General features: G+C 39.3%; 1 protein-coding gene across 3 annotated transcripts in view; it reads left to right on the top strand.

The window, feature by feature from the left end:
- Positions 1 to 18,585, top strand: part of LOC124721851 (homeobox protein aristaless-like) — a 128,149-nt gene that overhangs the window by 30,937 nt on the left and 78,627 nt on the right. The window contains exon 2 of one of the 3 annotated variants that reach the window (XM_047246983.1): positions 16,558 to 16,672. The exons of the other annotated variants lie outside the window; for them this stretch is intronic. Coding sequence (XP_047102939.1) covers positions 16,645 to 16,672 — 28 coding nt within the window. The 5' untranslated portion in view covers positions 16,558 to 16,644. The remainder of the gene's footprint in view (positions 1 to 16,557; positions 16,673 to 18,585) is intronic. 3 annotated transcript variants of the gene reach the window in all.

Here is an 18,585-nt window from a genome sequence, read left to right as displayed (position 1 = left end):
TCAGGTGTGCCGCAGGGGAGTGTCATGGGACCATTGCTATTCACAATATAATTAAATGACCTTGTGGATAACATCGGAAGTTCACTGAGGCTTTTTGCAGATGATGCTGCAGTACATCGAGAGGTTGTAACAATGGAAAATTGTACTGAAATGCAGGAGAATCTGCAACAAATTGACACATGGTGCAGGGAATGGCAATTGAATCTCAATGTAGACAAGTGTAATATGCTGTGAATACACAGAAAGAAAGATCCTTTATCTTTTAGCTACAGTATAGCAGGTCAGCAGCTGGAAGCAGTTAATTCCATAAATTATCTGGGAGTAGGCGTTAGGAGTGATCTAAAATGGAATGACCATATAAAATTAATCATCGGTAAAGCAGATGCCAGACTGAGATTCATTGGAAGAATCCTAAGTAAATGCAGACTGAAAACAAAGGAAGTAGGTTACATTACACTTGTTCACCCACTGCTTGAATACTGCTCACCGGTGTGGGATCCAACAGAGAGCAGCACACTTCATTACAGGATCATTAAGTAATCGTGAAAGCATTAAGCAGATGACAGATAAACTCTAGTGGAAGACTCTGCAAGAGAGACGCTCAGTAGCTCGTTATGGGCTTTTGTTAAAGTTTCAAGAACATGCCTTCACCAAGGAGTCAAGCAGTATATTGCTCCCTCCTACATATATCTCACAAAGAGACCATGAGGTTAAAATCAAAGAGATTAGAGCCCACATAGAGGCATACCAACAATCTTTCTTTCCACGAACAATAGGAGACTGGAATAGAAGGGACAACCAATTGATGTACTCGAGGTACCCTCCACCACACACTGTCAGGTGGCTTGCGGGGTATGGATGCAGATGTAGATGTAGATGTAGATCTAAGCTTTTCTTTGTAATAAGTCTATTTCTGAATACACAATTTGAATGCCAGCTGGGAATTTGTTGTGCACTTACTGAGTTTGTCCATAACTTCATGATTACTACATGGTGATCTGCTAGTGTATGGTCCACCACACTTACTTTGTAGTCCTAACTATTTAGTTTAGTCACAATTGTGTCAAGACAAATAGCTCCTCTTGGTGGTAGAGAGTTTCCTACAAATAGCCCATAGCTGCTTACTAAGTTTCTGAAAGCTCTTTCTTTATCATTATCTTCTCCAATATGAATGTTGAAGTCTCCACATAAAGCAATTTTTGTCCTTAAGTGCACTAGGTGACACAGACAGATTTCTAACTGGTTGAGGAAATTTTCAAACTTTCCATCTGGGGAACAGTACACAGAAACAACAATTAAGTTGGCATCTGACAGTTCCAAAGCAGCTAATTCTAGTCTAGATCTACACAGAATTTACTTACGTCAATTTTATTGGCACTGGGTTTACTATGTACATACACAGCCACACCACCATGGATAGTAGTTTCTCTACACCATGCATTCACCATTTCTAAATATTCAATACAGTATTCTGTTTCTGGTTGGGCTTGCCAATGTTCACATATACATAATACATCAAGTCTCACTTCATCAACAAACAATGATAATGTATCAAGATTTGTGCTGAGGCACTGCACATTTACACTCGCTATAACTAAGACAGCATTTTCTTCAATGATATCATTTCCTTTTTCACTGGAATTTTCTTGGTCTTGGGCGTTTATCGCACTGGTGCACTGGGCATCCTCCAGAATAAAAAACTTTTATCACAATGTTCTTTGGCCACATACTGTTGTCCATTATTTTGCCTTTTAGCTCGAAATCAACACCAATTTTGAAGCTGTTATTTATTCCCTTTGTTTCCAGTTTGTCAACTGTAAAATTGTTGTGATTTGGGAAAGTGTTCTGTAAGAAGTTGGTTACAGTTTCAGCTGTGGTGCCACCTCTTAGTTTGCTTCAGTGGAACCAGCCTTTTTTGTCACCATGCAGCATTCCTTTTTCATTGCCAGTACCTATTATGGCTTTATTTCTGTTTATAGTACTGGCATTCACAAACGTTTGTATAGTGGGCCTCAAACACTGTTCACCAGATTTTCCATTCTGTACCAAAGTCTTGTAAGATGTTTTGTTTTCTTTTTCTGTGTCTTCAGTGGTTTTGGCCACTTCATTTTCTTGTTTCACTACAGTCAAATTTCTTCTACCTCCTCACTTTTTTTCACTTCTTGCCAGACTGTATTGATGCCTTCCAAAAAGTTTTCATCCAACAGATTGTTTACGTCTGTATTTAGTTTGTTTTTAATGTGGGGTTGAGTTTCACTGAGACACTCATTGTTTACATTTGTACTAGATGCCACTCTAGCAATGTTTGGGTCTCCAACGTTATTTCTCATTGGAAAATTGCCACTTGATGGATTTGCAGGCTTTTTGCTGCTGTTGCGATTGGTGATGGTGGTAGGTGCTGCTTCTCTGACACACTCCAGACCTGTATTTGAACTTTGCCTCAGATTAGCAATGTATGGAGATATATTATGGGTAGAAAGACATAACATTGATAAATTTATAGACAGAAGAAGAAGAGATACAAAACTTTACTCTCATTGATAATTAATTTTCTGAAGTTCGTATCTTTTCTAATACTATCACTATTCAATCATTGATAGATTTATAGACAGAAGAAGAAGAGATACAAAAGTTTACTCTCATTGATAATTAATTTTCTGAAGTTTGTATTTTTTCTAATAGTATCACTATTCAATCATAGTTCATAAAGAAATAATTCACCTCTTCCAAATTCTTCAGGTAGCCTGCCTTCACTGTCATGCTCAGTAGTTAAAATATCAACAAATGGGTTTTCACAAGAAGGTAAATTATAGGTCTCGCTACCTGTCACCATGGCATTAATATTACTTAAATCTTTAGCAATGTCCTTGGGTATTTCCACAAAACTTTTGCAATTACTAATATCCTCATCAGTTTTCAGTCCATTCAAAAATTCACTTTTTATCTTAGCTTGTTCAGTTTCAGACAGGAACTGACTTAAGAAGCTTTTACCGTAATCTTCATATGACAGGTCTACAGAAAAATTTTGATCTGCCCATGACAAAATTCACCTTCTAAATTTTTTTAACAGACTTACTTTTCAGGTGGTCACTCATGTTAGGTACAATATTTCCTTTGCGATGTTGTGAAAAGTCAGTCAGGTGTAAACTATGCTCACCTGAAAAGTTTGTCACTAGAATATTAGACTACATGGTACATGGGCTATTGAATAGTTTCCACTAACCATGTCATTACTCAACTCCTTGAGTTTCTTCATAGTCAGAGAAATACAATTTTCCAAATTTGGTAAATTGCTGTTGTTCACTATTTCATTTGAGTTAACAGTTTGACTAACTGCTTTAATCTTTTCATTGAATTTACTTTCAATAATAGCTGGCTGTCTTTCAACATTAGTTTCTTTATTTGAGATACAAGTTTTTAAGTTTTTGTCCACATTTTTTATTTCAGTATAAACATTTTCAAAAGTAACTTTATTTTCTCCACATTGGCAACTAATTTATCTTTGGCTTATTTGATTTCGTTACTCAGCTTAGAATCTATTTTTTCCTCTTTTGTTTGTACAGCCAAAACTGGTTTCCAAACTGTCTGCCTTTTTTTTTCTCCAAGATTATGAATGTCACTAGATAACAATCCCATAGACTGTTCAAGATTAATGACTGACTGACTGACAGGCATAATTAATTGATCCATGCCATTTGATTACTTTTTTTTAAATTAAATGTTCCATATTTTGAAATCATTCTTCACTCTCTTTCTAACACAGCACCAACAAAATACTTTTCAAATCTGAGTCTCTCTGTTCTGCTGATTCAAAACATTTTATCCTCTCGTTTAAATCATCCATGTCTGCTATATCTTGCCCACTCTGTTCCTGCATCACTTAATTGTATTAATACATATTTATTTGTTTGTTTGTTTGCTGTCCATATAACAGTAAGTTTTTAGTCATTGTCATAGATTTTAGTTCACATATACAAAAGTTTAGTTAACATAAATAAGTGCACACTTTGATATAAATAGTGAAGGTCAAAATTGTCATCTTTTGTTGCAAAAACAAGCTTATGGTATGTAGACCATTTTACAGAGAGTCTTTACAACTTGGAATATAAATGCATACATTGTTATTGTGTGTGAAGATCAGAAATTATCATTTTTGAGTTGCAGAAACAAAATTATGCTATATTCACTGTTTTAGAGAGGGATATTACAACTTGAAATGCTCTACTGAACAACAGCTTTCCTCTATTAATAAATGCTTAAGTGTTTAAATTAGCTGCTTGAGGTCAGATGGAAGTCTGTTATAAAAGATGGTTCCTATTGTATGTGGACTACAGTCTGCAGCCTTTTTTTTATTTGCAATTGTGTGAAAATTGTCCATTCCCTATGTATTATATATATGTACATTACTGTTTGTTACATTATATTCTGGATTTTGTTTCACAAACATTATTGTATGCAGGATGTACATAGAGCAGACAGTTATTATTTTATATTTTCTGGAGCTTTCTCTACAAGGCTCTCTCCTATTTACCTTCGCTACCACTTTTCATCCTTTTTTTTGTAGTCTGAAGAGCCTGTCTGTACAGACAGCTGGTGCCCCACCCCATATCTCAATACCATACTGAAGATGTCTATGTATCACTCTGAAGTACATCTGTCTCAAGCTATCATGATCCAGGATGGCTGAGACCCTTTTCAGTATATACACATTTGTGCTGATTTCCTTACAAATGTTGTCTATATGTTCTTTCCATGAGATGTGTTTGTCAACAATTATGTTGTTTGTGTAGCTAAAGGCCAATGGAAGTGTAAATAGAGTTCTATATATGTTCTGACTGTAGCTAAACATAATTGCATTGTCACTTGTCTTCTCCTTATTTACAAGTATCCTATCTGCAGTATGATAATTTGACAGAAAATTATAATTGATTTCACTACTGTTTGTAGTAGTTTGCATATCATGGTCTCAGCTGACAAAAGATGTGTCATCAGCATAGCTTGTAGCTTTGCAGTTGTAGGGTTCAATTGAATTGTTAATATACACAGGAATCAGAAAAGGCCTCAGTGTACTTCCTTGGGTCACACAACATCAAAGTATCTTGTGGGTTGATTTGGTTATTACCCACTGTTCATTTCTTATATAAGTTAGCTTGACACACTGTTTTCTGTCTTTCAGATAGAAGGTAAGTAGTTGTAAGGTTACCCCTCTCATCCCATATGCTTCTAATTTATACAGTAGAATTGTATGATTCACAGTATCAAAAGCTTTACTCATATCCAGGAAGATGCCTGTTACCGTGCCTCCTTCATCTAGCTTGTTTAATATTTCATGTATGAAAATTGATACTGGTGTTACAGAAGATCTTCCTTTTCTAAAACCAAGCTGTAGATTGTTAAATAGATTATGTTTGATAAATATGCCTCAAATTGATTTAATATCACTTTCTCTAACTTTTTCCCAAACGCTGAAGTTAATCACATTGACCTATAGTGTCTCATGTCAATTCTTATTCCCTTATTAACACTGGTAGGATTTCAGTGATTTTCAAAAGATTAGGGATTTCTCCATGACAGAAGAAGATACTTATTAGATATGTCAGAGGCTTCACTAATTCTCCTCTGCATTCCTTTAGCAGCTTACATGAGATGTCATCTCAGCCACAAGATATTTCAGATTGAAGTTTTGATATGATTGCTAGGAGGTCCCTCTCAGTAATGCCATGGATGAAAAAACATTGGCTAGTATTTTCAACATTTAAATTGGCTGCCCAGTCATGTGTTTCATTTGTGCCAACTGTATTAAAAATCTGTATGAATTTCTCACACATTTCTTTTGGGTCATTTGTTATATCATCATTTTCTTTTAATGTTATGCTGATGTGTTCATGAGATTGCTGTTTCCCACAATCTTTATAGGTTATTTTCCGGCTGTTTTACTAACACAGGCAGAGTTGCTTATTTGATAGGCATATTTCTGAGCTTTAAGTTTAGTCAAGGAGTATCTGTATTTATTTTCTGAGCAGTTTGTACACTCCCGGAAATTGAAATAAGAACACCGTGAATTCATTGTCCCAGAAAGGGGAAACTTTATTGACACATTCCTGGGGTCAGATACATCACATGATCACACTGACAGAACCACAGGCACATAGACACAGGCAACAGAGCATGCACAATGTCAGCACTAGTACAGTGTATATCCACCTTTCGCAGCAATGCAGGCTGCTATTCTCCCATGGAGACAATCGTAGAGATGCTGGATGTAGTCCTGTGGAACGGCTTGCCATGCCATTTCCACCTGGCGCCTCAGTTGGACCAGCGTTCGTGCTGGACGTGCAGACCGCGTGAGACGACGCTTCATCCAGTCCCAAACATGCTCAATGGGGGACAGATCCGGAGATCTTGCTGGCCAGGGTAGTTGACTTACACCTTCTAGAGCACGTTGGGTGGCACGGGATACATGCAGACGTGCATTGTCCTGTTGGAACAGCAAGTTCCCTTGCCGGTCTAGGAATGGTAGAACGATGGGTTCGATGACGGTTTGGATGTACCGTGCACTATTCAGTGTCCCCTCGACGATCACCAGTGGTGTACGGCCAGTGTAGGAGATCGCTCCCCACACCATGATGCCGGGTGTTGGCCCTGTGTGCCTCGGTCGTATGCAGTCCTGATTGTGGCGCTCACCTGCACGGCGCCAAACACGCATACGACCATCATTGGCACCAAGGCAGAAGCGACTCTCATCGCTGAAGACGATACGTCTCCATTCACGCCTGTCGCGACACTACTGGAGGCGGGCTGCACGATGTTGGGGCGTGAGCGGAAGACGGCCTAACGGTGTGCGGGACCGTAGCCCAGCTTCATGGAGACGGTTGCGAATGGTCCTCGCCGATACCCCAGGAGCAACAGTGTCCCTAATTTGCTGGGAAGTGGCGGTGCGGTCCCCTATGGCACGGCGTAGGATCCTACGGTCTTGGCGTGCATCCGTGCGTCGCTGCGGTCCGGTCCCAGGTCGACGGGCACGTGCACCTTCCGCCGGCCACTGGCGACAACATCGATGTACTGTGGAGACCTCACGCCCCACGTGTTGAGCAATTCGGCGGTACGTCCACCTGGCCTCCCGCATGCCCACTATACGCCCTCGCTCAAAGTCCGTCAACTGCACATACGGTTCACGTCCACGCTGTCGCGGCATGCTACCAGTGTTAAAGACTGCGATGGAGCTCCGTATGCCACGGCAAACTGGCTGACACTGACGGCGGCGGTGCACAAATGCTGCGCAGCTAGCGCCATTCGACGGCCAACACCGCGGTTCCTGGTGTGTCCGCTGTGCCGTGCGTGTGATCATTGCTTGTACAGCCCTCTCGCAGTGTCCAGAGCAAGTATGGTGGGTCTGACACACCGGTGTCAATGTGTTCTTTTTTCCATTTCCAGGAGTGTATTTTGTTAAATAGTTTTTAATTTAGTATCTCTAAAGAGTATGTAACAGCCTTTCATGTTCTCTCCCAGTTCACATATTTGAGGTGGGAAATGTTCACTTTGTGATTAATAGGACATGTTTTGTTTAAAGTTTTATTGATGGTTTATAGAAATTTTCTCATTTATCATTCATATTGGTTGCATTGTGAACTGGTTCCCAATTTTCATTGCCTAATGCCCTCTTAAGTTTATTATAATTAAATTTTCTTTTATACATAAACATATCACTTTTAGTTATATCTACATTCCCTACATCAATTTCCATAGTAAGAGCTCTATGGTCAGATATGTCATTTTCTATGGTGGTTATGTTTATTTCTCCTTTGTTTTGTTTGTGAGAATGGGGTCAATGCAGTTTGTGTTTCTACAGTACTTCTTGTAGGTTCTGAGTTTATGTGATAATAGTTATAACAATGAAGTAAGTCAACATGATGCAAATAATTAATGCTATTTTGTATAGAGTATGTGTTGATGTCTCCAACACACAGCACATTTCTTTTGTATGCTGATGTCTTCTCAAGCAGGTCCTCCAGACAATTGAAAAATTCTTCAATACTGCTTCCAGGTGACCTATACAGAGCTGTATAATGAGGCTGTTGTTTTCTAGTTTTAAATTTTTTGCTGCAACCTCAAGTACCATTTCTTTACTCATATCATCAATCCATTTGACTTTTTCTCACGATATATCATTTCTGCTACAAATGCTTATCCCTCCACCTTTGTGTGTCCTTCTACAGTAAAAGCTTATGAGTTCATAATTTCTTAGCCTGTATACATATTCTTCCTCTTCCTTGCAACCTAATTCAGTTGCTATGAAGAAATGTGTTTTTGATTCATTTAGGTATACATCCAAGTACTCTGTTAAGTTCATGATATATTGAACGTTCTGGTATGTATGGATTAAATTACTACACTGTGTGATCAAAAGTATCTAGACACCCATAAAAACATATGTTTTTCATATTAGATGCAATTGTGTTGCCACCTACTGCCAGGTGCTCCATATCAGGGACCTCAGTAGTCATTAGAAATCATGAGAGAGCAGAATGGGGCACTCCACGGAACTCACAGACTTTGAACATGGTCAGGTGGTTGGGTGTCACTTGTATCTTGCATCTGCACATGAGATTTCCACACTGCTAAACATCCCTAGGTCCACTGTTTCCAATGTGATAGTGAAGTGGAAACGTGAAGGGACACATACGGCACAAAAGTGTACTGGCCGACCTCATCTGATGAATGACAGAGACCGCCAACAGTTGAAGAGGGCCGTAATGTATAATAGGCAGACATCTATCCAGACCATCACACAAGAATTCCAAACAGCATCATGATCCACTGCAAGTACTATGACAGGCAGGAGGTGTGAAAACTTGGATTTCCGATTGAGCAGCTGCTCATAAGGCACACAGCGCACTGGTAAATGCCAAACAACACCTCACATGGTGTGAGGAGCATAAACATTGGATGATTGAACAGTGGAAAAATGTTGTGTGGAGTGACGAATCAAGGTACACAACGCAGCGGTCCGATGGCGGGGTGTGGATATGACGAATGCCTGGTGAACATCATCTGCCAGGTTGTGTAGTGCCAGCAGTAAAATTTGGAGGTGATGGTGTTATGGTGTGGTCATGTTTTTCATGAAGGGGGCTTGCACCCCTCGTTGTTTTGCATGGCACTATCACAGCACAGGTCTACATTGATGTTTTAAGCACCTTCTTGCTTCCCACTGTTGAAGAGCAATTCAGGGATGGCGATTGCATCTTTCGACATGATCAAGCACTTGTTCATAATGCACAGCCTGTGGTGGAGTGGTTACATGACAATAATATCCCTGTAGTGGACTGGCTTGTGCAGAGGCCTGACCTGAAGCCTACAGAATACCTTTGGGAATACCTTGGGAACACCGACTTAATGCCAGGCTTCACCAACTGACATTGCTACCTCTCCTCAGTGCAGCACTCCATGAAGAATGGGCTGCCATTCCCCAAGAAACCTTCCAGCACCTGATTAAATGCAGACCTGTGAGAGTGGAAGTTATAATCAAGGCTAAGGTTGGGCTCACACCATATTGAATTCCAGCATTACTGATGGAGGGTGCCACGAGCTTGTAAGTCATTTTCAGCCAGGTGTCCAGATACTTTTGATCACATAGTGTATGTTTTACTGTAAAAAGCATCCCTATTACCTTTGTAATTGATAATTTTGTTTAAGACATCTTTCTCTGCCCAGCTGATGCATCCATATTCTAATGTGATCCACCTCTCACAATATGTAAAATCATCAAAAATTCAAAGTGTTTTTCCAAGCCTACTCTTACATGTTGTACTGGGTTGGGTGAAAATATTACTAATTGTCTTAAACAGCTATTTACAATGTCAGAATTGAAAAGAATCGATTTTACTTTTCTTGTTTTCTCAAAGGTTTATGTTCTTCTTATTGTAGGTACAGTGGTCTAGAGGTACTTCAGATTTCTAGTGGACACAGAAAGATATTAGGTTCTTGAACTGTACAACTGTATCAGCAATATAGTCTTAGGCTTTGAAGTTCATGAACATCACATTTATCCCACACTTTCAGGTGATTATCCTTCAGATAAATTAATTACAGACGCAATGCAGTGAGTGCGTGTTACAAAACTAACATTCACATTATTCTTTTTCCACCAATTTCATATAACAGCCAACTCACATAACTAGCTAACAAGAACAAAGATGATATACCTATCAGGATGAATCTTTTACATAACAAATGAATTAATTGTTGATAATATTTTCTTTGAAGTTGATTTGAAAGTTTATAATTGACAGTTTTAATCTTGATAACTTCAGATAGTCTAAACATTCAATAATTTAATTTCAAAATAAATACAACAATAAGTAATCAAGTTCTTGGAGAAATAACAAAATTATTACTGTAGTAACCCACACATTACTAAACTTCCGGCACTACAGCTGCATCATGTGGCACATTCGAGTAGTGCACCATTCAGCAGCTCCAGACACTTCCACACAAGTCCACCAACCGTGGTGACACCTCAGTTACCTGCAGCAGAAAACCAGCTGCCCCTGTTAGGCAAATACCTTTTATATTGTCATGCACCAGCTCTCACCAGCCTCTCTTGTACATGCTACTAAACTGTAATGTTTTAATTGTGTTATGCAGGTCGCTCTGTGACTCAAATAAAGGTTCTTGGTTTTTCATAAACATATTTCTTATTGCATTTAGAACACAAGTGGTGATGAGAAGAACATTCCTGTACTTAACATCAGTGATTGTTTTTTCATGAAATTTCTCCATGGAGAAATTCAATCAGTTCTCTACCAGCAGCAAATTAACTATGGTCCTCTTTAAAGTCAGTACCTCCATTAGATTGTTGTTTATTTACAGTGTTACATTTACACTTACACAATCATGATTTTGGCTTCAAAGTGCCATTATCAAGGTTTTCTGAAAGCAGGTTAGACAATAAGAGTGAAATACATGACAAGTGATATAACCATATAACAATCTATATTTGTAATGCATATTTTCAAGTGTTATAAACTGCCTAAGATGGCATACTGTCATGTTAAAATACACTATTAGACACAATGTCTAAGAGTCGATATTTCTGGCAGAGCCTATTGCTTTGTACACCATCCTGAGTGAATGACAGTTGTCTAAGTGTCAAATTGTGTTGGTCAAAAAAATTCCTGTTACAATCAGGTGACTTTTTTTAGTCTTTGGACTCACTGATCGATAGGATAGGAAATGTTAGGAGCAATTTATTTTCTTTGGTAGTTGGTACATCTTTGCAGTACCTGTTTATCTTAGTATACAATGAAGGTGCCTGCTCATAAAAATAAACAGTAACAAACCTCTCGATAATATTTGCTGCATTCATAAATATAAAAGTCCAGCTAGTCATTGACGTTGTTTAAAATACATCTTAGTAGGTAGATATACTGTACTTTGTAAGTGAAGTTAACACATGGCCAACTCTAAGTTGTGTAATTTTGCCTCAATTCAGAATGAATACAATACAGTGCAATTACTTATTCTACTCACTCATTAATTAACCAGTGAGGTTTGAAGCAATATTTATGATGTATGTATCATCAGGCATGTAAATCCTGTTATATGTGTTGGAACATTACTTAGGAATAAGTGCAAGTAACACGGGTATGTGAAACATGCCATGTACATAAAAACATTTAAGCAAATAAAAGAATCAAAAGATTTCACATTAAACAGCACATTTAAATTTAACATAATATAAAGAGCAGGAATATCCTAGTATTTCTTAATGGTTGATGAGATACAATTACAAATGCGAGTGCACCGTGGTATTGATACATATGGCTGTAATCTTCATGCTATAAATCTTATTTACATGTTATAGTAGTGACATCTTATTTATATGATGTAAAGATGACACAGTAATGTTAACAACTCAATCAGCTACCACATATGAAAGCCCCAAGTGGGTTCATTCCTATTTCTTAACAACAAAGATAAATGTAACATTATTGATCATAGTTACTTCTTAGATAGATAATAAACAATTGAGAAGAAACACAACATCTTTAAAGAAATATATTATGACTGTGGCACCACATTATGAAAAAATTATTAAATGTCTGCCTAGCCAAGCATTTGGGTATGAAAAAATTATTAACTATGGTCACTTTGGAAAAGCTAGTGATACGCTGTCTGTTCATACTCTAGCACCTGAAGTCATCCACTGCTGTTTCCATTGCATGGTGACTGTGCTGAAGATTGAGAAGCTTATGAGAAATGAATCTGCCAGCACTTTGTTGCATTTAGGGTAACAAACCAGGACATTTGTAAGGCTTTGTTTTTGTCATGGGTTCCTCCTCATGTGAATTAGTTGTTGTGTTAGTTGGCCCTTTGCAGGAATTGGCCTCCCTTTCCTTTAATGAAATTTGTAGCTCGTTGTCATCTTATCATCACAAGCACACTTAGGTATGTTACTGCCACTCACATAGAGTTTCACCGGTGCCACAAGCAGCCACATTAGTCTTATCAGGTTTGGGCGGCGGAGCTAAGGGGTCTGAGCCATAAGTGTTGCTTTATTGCTAAAACCTCCAAAGAATCCTGTGCCAACTCCACAGTTTGTGACACTATCATCTGCCTTGCACCCAGTGAGGAAGTTCATCAGAGTACCCTCCAATGTGAAGATTCATCCTTGCTCAGTCTTTTGACATCTCCTGCTTAGTAGGCCACCAGCGTGGAGGATATCGCCATCACTGATAGTGAGCCACACCAGCACATAGCAACAATCTCACTTAGCAAAAATGAAGCCATGCAAATCAGGAATTCTGGCCATAGTGGAAAACCTCAGTAGCAGCCACAACAACAAAGACAACGTGTGGCACTTCAATCATGCCCTTCTCACTTTGCCCATCATGAGAGGGTGGCATGCCCCAGGCAGCAGGCATTGTGTCACAATTGTCACAAGAATATCCACATTATGCTGGTTTGTCATCCTCAAGCCATACTCCAAACAAATGAACATAGACATTAATTACATTTCATCATTGTCTGCAGGTCACAATAAACCCTTTATTGAAGTGTTTGTGCTGAACAAACCATTGTTGCTGCCCCAGTGGACATAAGTGAAGCTGTTTCGCCCCTCAACTCTCAAACGTATACTGGTAAGCTGCAAATAAACAGCACATTCTTGTTCTTCGTCAATTTACTGCTGCCACAGTATATAAATCTGTAGTCCATCCTATCAAGTATTTGGCTGTTAACAATCCACATCATGAGAATTTGTTTTGTTAGATGCATTTGTTGATTTTGAATTTTTTTATTACTGACTGTGCATCTTGTGTCAGAGCACATTCCGTATCAAGGCCTGTATTCATTGTGCCCTGAATTTTTCAGTTTGTTTTCTGATGGTTTAGAGTGTGCAAACAATTTCATGACATATATCACACTTAAACCTTCAGTCCAGCCTCGTTTTTTTCTGGGCATTGCCCACACTTGTGTCCTTACCCAAACAAGTTAAGTCTGAATTAGATCAGTTGACATAGCCTGGCATTGTTCTACAGGTTTCAGCAAGTGAGTGCATTATGCTGTGAGTGATTGTGAAAAAACCGTTGAGTCAGCTCCAGCTTTGCAGTAATTTGCAAGTTACCATAAATGCACAGTACCCCCTCCCTCAAACTGATGAGTTACTTGCAAAACTTGTGAGTGTCCAATTCTTTTCCAAAACTAACTTAGCTGAAGCCTACCTGTGGGTTCCATTAGATGATGCCTGGAAAGAAATGCTTGTTGTGAACACACATTTTTGTCTTTATCAATATCGGCTGTGGACAGTGGATAGTACCCTTACCATATTTCATTGGTTTTTGGGGAAACTTATGGCTGATTTTCCTTGCTGCATCAACTACATTGATGATATTTCCATTGTTAGCACTACAACAGAAGAATGCTTATGTAACTTCTGTTGACTCATTACTGTTTTGCACACCACAGACCTTAAGTGTAATCTTAAGAAGTTCCAATTTTTTCAACCCTTTGTCGTTTATCTCTGTCACAAACTTTCCAGGTAGGGTGTTTGACCTCTGGAACAGCATGTTGCCATTATTATGGCTTTGCCTCGCCTGGCCAGTTTGCGGGAACTGCAGGTATTCCGTGGCAAAATAGCATACTATCACAGGTTTCTTCCAGGTGCAGTCAGTTTGGTTCACCCTTTACATCAAATGCTTCATAAAAATGTTCCTTTCCAGTGCTCACTGGCCTTTGAGTATGCCTTTCCTTGTGGCTTTCCAATTTGGTAAACATTTTAGTCTTGGCTATGGATGCATCACAGTATCAGGTGGGAGCTTTTGCATCCAAAATGCTCAATGCATCTCAGCAGCACTATTAGCAAGTCAAAAAAGAAGCACTTGTGATTGTTTATACCATTGAAAAATTTTGTGTCTTCTTATACTGTATGATATACCACTTAGTCACAGATCATAAACCTTTAGTTTCCTTGTTTCACATTTCAGCTGCCTTTCCTGACAAAGCCTTCAGTGTTGGGCCTTATTTTTATTGAGATATCATTATGAGATCCATTTCCATCCTAACATCACAGCACGCAAATGCAGACACATTGTTGCAGCTGCCCATGGGGCCTGATCCACATTTTGATCGGGAAGAACTGTTGTGTTTTCAACTTTACATGGAAGCAAGACAGGTTATTGATGGTTTCCCTATTATCAGCTCCAGTATTGCATCAGTAGTAGCTGCAGACCCAGTGCTTAAACAAGTACTCATGATTCAATATGGATGGGCTAACCATCCACCAGTCCAGGCATCCAACCCATTGCAGAACTTCTATGCCTTCTGTCATCATTTTTCTGCGTTGGACAGTGTTATTCTCTTGTTGATGGAAGGGGGTACTGCCTGTGTTGTGATTCCTGTGACACTGCACAAGGAGTTTCTCACACTGTTACATCAAGATCATTGGGAAGCCTCCTGCATTAAACAATTGGCATGGAGGCATGTGTTCTGGCCTTGTACTGATCGTGAGGTGGAGTGCCTAGTCACGGACTGTCATAAGTGTTCTAGACAACAGGCATCACTGTATGCTGTTTTTTCCCCTCAGCTGGTGCTGTCGCTACCTTGGGAACAAATCCGTATATATTTTGCTGGGTCTTCTGTGGACACTTTCTGGCTGTTAGCTGTTGATACCTTTTCCAAGTTTCTTTACATTGTTCGCTGTCTGTCTATCACAGCAGAAACAGTGGTCAAAGCACTGTCTGCAATTTTATCTATTGAAGGTCTTCCTTGTATGGTGCTTTTGGACAATGGTCCACAATTTTTGGCTCAATCCCTTAAAGATGTTTGCCCATGGAATGGCATCCATCATGTTACAACACTGCCTTTTCACCTGCAATCCAATGGCGAGGCAGAACAAATGAAGATTGGCAAGTATGTCATGGAACTTCTGGTTGAAGAAGCCCTTATGTTCTTTCTTAGTTCTTATAGAATGACTCCAGTCCAAGACAAGTCCTCTGTCTGGTCCTCCAACTGCTCTCCACAAGGGGGAGGAAGACTTGTGTGTCTGTGTTTGCACCACTTCTGGTCCTATGCACATGTTTGCACAGACTGAGACCTGTTTGTGGCCAGGACAACCACATCAGACACCAAGGATGTGTCCACTATCAGAGCATCATGGAGGAGATAGTATCTAGGCACTCTTCCCCCCCCCCCCCCTTCCCAAGGAAAGAGGAGTGTAGTAATCCACACATTACTACACCTTCACCACTATGGCCACAGTGTGCTGCACATTCAAACAGCATGCTGTTCACCAGAGGCTGCTGACCATGGATGTCATATCAGTTGCCTGCAGCAGGAAGGCCTTGTCCTGCAGTGGGTGAATACCCTTAATACTGTTTGTACCAGTTCTGGCCAGCTTCTATTGTACATGCTACCAGACTGTAATGTTTTGATTATGTTATGCAGGTGATGCTGTGACTCTAATAGAGGTGTTTGGTTTCACATAACCTTGTTTGTTATTGCCTTTAGAGTTAGAGCACCTATCATTTCTGCCAGATTCATGCTCAAACACATGTTTTGGATATAAGTGTGCAAAATCAGCTCATTAATATCATTAAAACCATACAAAATGTAGGATCACAGTATTGTACTTTATTGGATCATGTCATGAATTTATTGGACATGTTGAGTACTCCAGTATGTTGCAAAAGGAGGTCACTGGGCAGCTCTGTTACATCATGTACAAAGTTACATTGACATCCAACCGTGTCTTCTGGGTGCTTCAGTTTTTGTCAGGCAGTATACAGGGTGCTCCAAAAATAATTTTACAAACTTGAGGACTTGTTCCCTACACCAAAATAAGGAAAAACTCATATATACATATATCCAAAATTCCTTTGTATTTGAGCTATAAATGAAAGTTTCCAATTGAGGTTATTGAAGCTCATCAACACATGAACTCATAATAAATGTGCAAAATGTCCTTCTCTTGCTTTTAAACACACATGCACTCATTGAATCATTGAATCATTGACTATCACACACTGTCAAATACTCTCTGATGGTCTCAAATGATTTCAGAGGCTTCTGTGACACACTGATGATGAAGATTTTCTGCATCTGCATGGTTTGCTACATAGAGCACCAATTGTTGAAGGTGCCCCAGAGATGGTAACCCAAAGGACTGAATTTGAGGGTATGTGCAGGCTGTGAAACTGGTACTTTTCATGGCAAATATCAGCCAATGCATTTCAAACACTGAGACTGAAATGTGCTTGAGCTCCATCATACACAAACCACAAGTTTCTTTTTATTTGCAGGGGTAGGTGTTGGAGGGTGTTCTGAATAAAGTCCCTGTAGGCAGCACATGTAAGATATACAGGAAGAATGTATTTCCTTACAAGTCACCTACATTGGACAAGTCACACATTAAGCTTAAACTGAAGCTGATCTCTAGCCTCTACTGCAGCATGAGGATTGTAATTGGCCCATATGTGTTGGTTGTGGAAATTTATTATTCCATCTCTTCCAAATGTTGCCTTGACTGTAAACAAAACTGAAGATACAAACAACAGATTGGCAGTTTGTGCAACAAACCATCAGCAAAAGTTCTCCCTTGGCTACACTCAAGACAAATACCTTCACAACAGACTTCCTTGCACTTAAACCTATATTTGATGTTAACAAATTTCTCCTCTTCAGAAACACTTTTCTTATCATTGCCAGTCTACACTTCATATCCTCTCTACTTAAGCTATATCAGTTATTTTGCTGTCCAAATAACAAAACTCATCTACTACTTTAAAGTGTCTTGTTTCCTAATTTAATTTCATCAGCATCACCTGATTTAATTTGCCTGCATTCCATTATCCTTTGCTTTTATGGAAGTTCGTCCTATATTCTCCTTTCAAGATTCTGTCCACTCCATTCAGCTGCTCTTCCAAGTCCTTTTCTCTGTCTGATAGAATTACAATATCATTGGAAACCTCAAACTTTTTATTTCTTCTCCCCAAACTTTAATTCCTAGTTTAAGTTTTTCTTTTGTTTCCTTTACTGCTTGCACAAGCTACTGCACAGATTGAATAACATTAGGGATAGGCCACCACCTTGTCTCACTCCCTTCTCAAACACTGCATGCCTTCTATGCCCCTCAACTCTTATAACTGCCATCTGGTTTCTGTGCAAGTTGTAAATAGCGTTTTGCTCTCTGTATTTTACTCTTCTACCTTCAAAAGTTCAAAGAAACTATTTCATTCAGCATTATCAAAAGCTTTCTCTAAGTCCACAAATACTATAAACGTAGTTTTGCCTTTCATTAACCCATATTCTAAGAGAAAGCATTGGGTCAGTATTGCCTTGCAGCCACGTGGGATTAGCCGAGCGGTCTAAGGCGCTGCAGTCATGGACTGTGAGGCTGGTCCCGGCGGAGGTTCGAGTCCTCCCTCGGGCATGGGTGTGTGTGTTTGTCTTTAGGATAATTTAGGTTAAGTAGTGTGTAAGCTTGGGGACTGATCACCTTAGCAGTTAAGTCCCATAAGATTTCACACACATTTTTATTGCCTTGCATCTTTCTACATTTGTCCAGAAACCAATCTGATCTTCCTTGAGGTTTGCTTCTGCCAGTGTTTTCCAGTCTTCTGTATGGAATTCATGTTAGTACTTTGCAGTCATAGCTTATTCAACTGATAGTTCAGTAATATTAACACCTGACAGCACCTCCTTTTTTTTGGAATTGGAATTATTGTATTCTTCTTAAAGTCTGAGGGTATTTTGCCGGTCTCACCAGAGGGAATAGTTTTGTCATAGCTGTCTGTCTGAAAGCTATAAGTCGTTCTGATGTAATGTCATCTACTCCTTGTTTCAACTTAGATCTTTCAGTGCTCTGTCAAATTCTTCTTGCATTATTATGGCTCCCATCTCTTCATCTATGTCCTCTTCCCCTTCTATAATTCTGTCTTCACATTCATCTCCCTTGTACAAATCCTCTACATACCTCTTTCACCTTTCGGCTATCCCTCCTTTGCTCAATACTGGTTTCCCATCTAAGCTTTCTTTTCTCCAAAGTCCTATTTAATTTTCCTTTAGTTGATATTTATCTTCCCCTAGTGA

This window comes from Schistocerca piceifrons, chromosome X, assembly GCF_021461385.2.
Source record: "Schistocerca piceifrons isolate TAMUIC-IGC-003096 chromosome X, iqSchPice1.1, whole genome shotgun sequence".
NCBI lineage: Eukaryota > Metazoa > Arthropoda > Insecta > Orthoptera > Acrididae > Schistocerca > Schistocerca piceifrons.
This window is presented reverse-complemented; position numbering and strand designations above follow the sequence as displayed.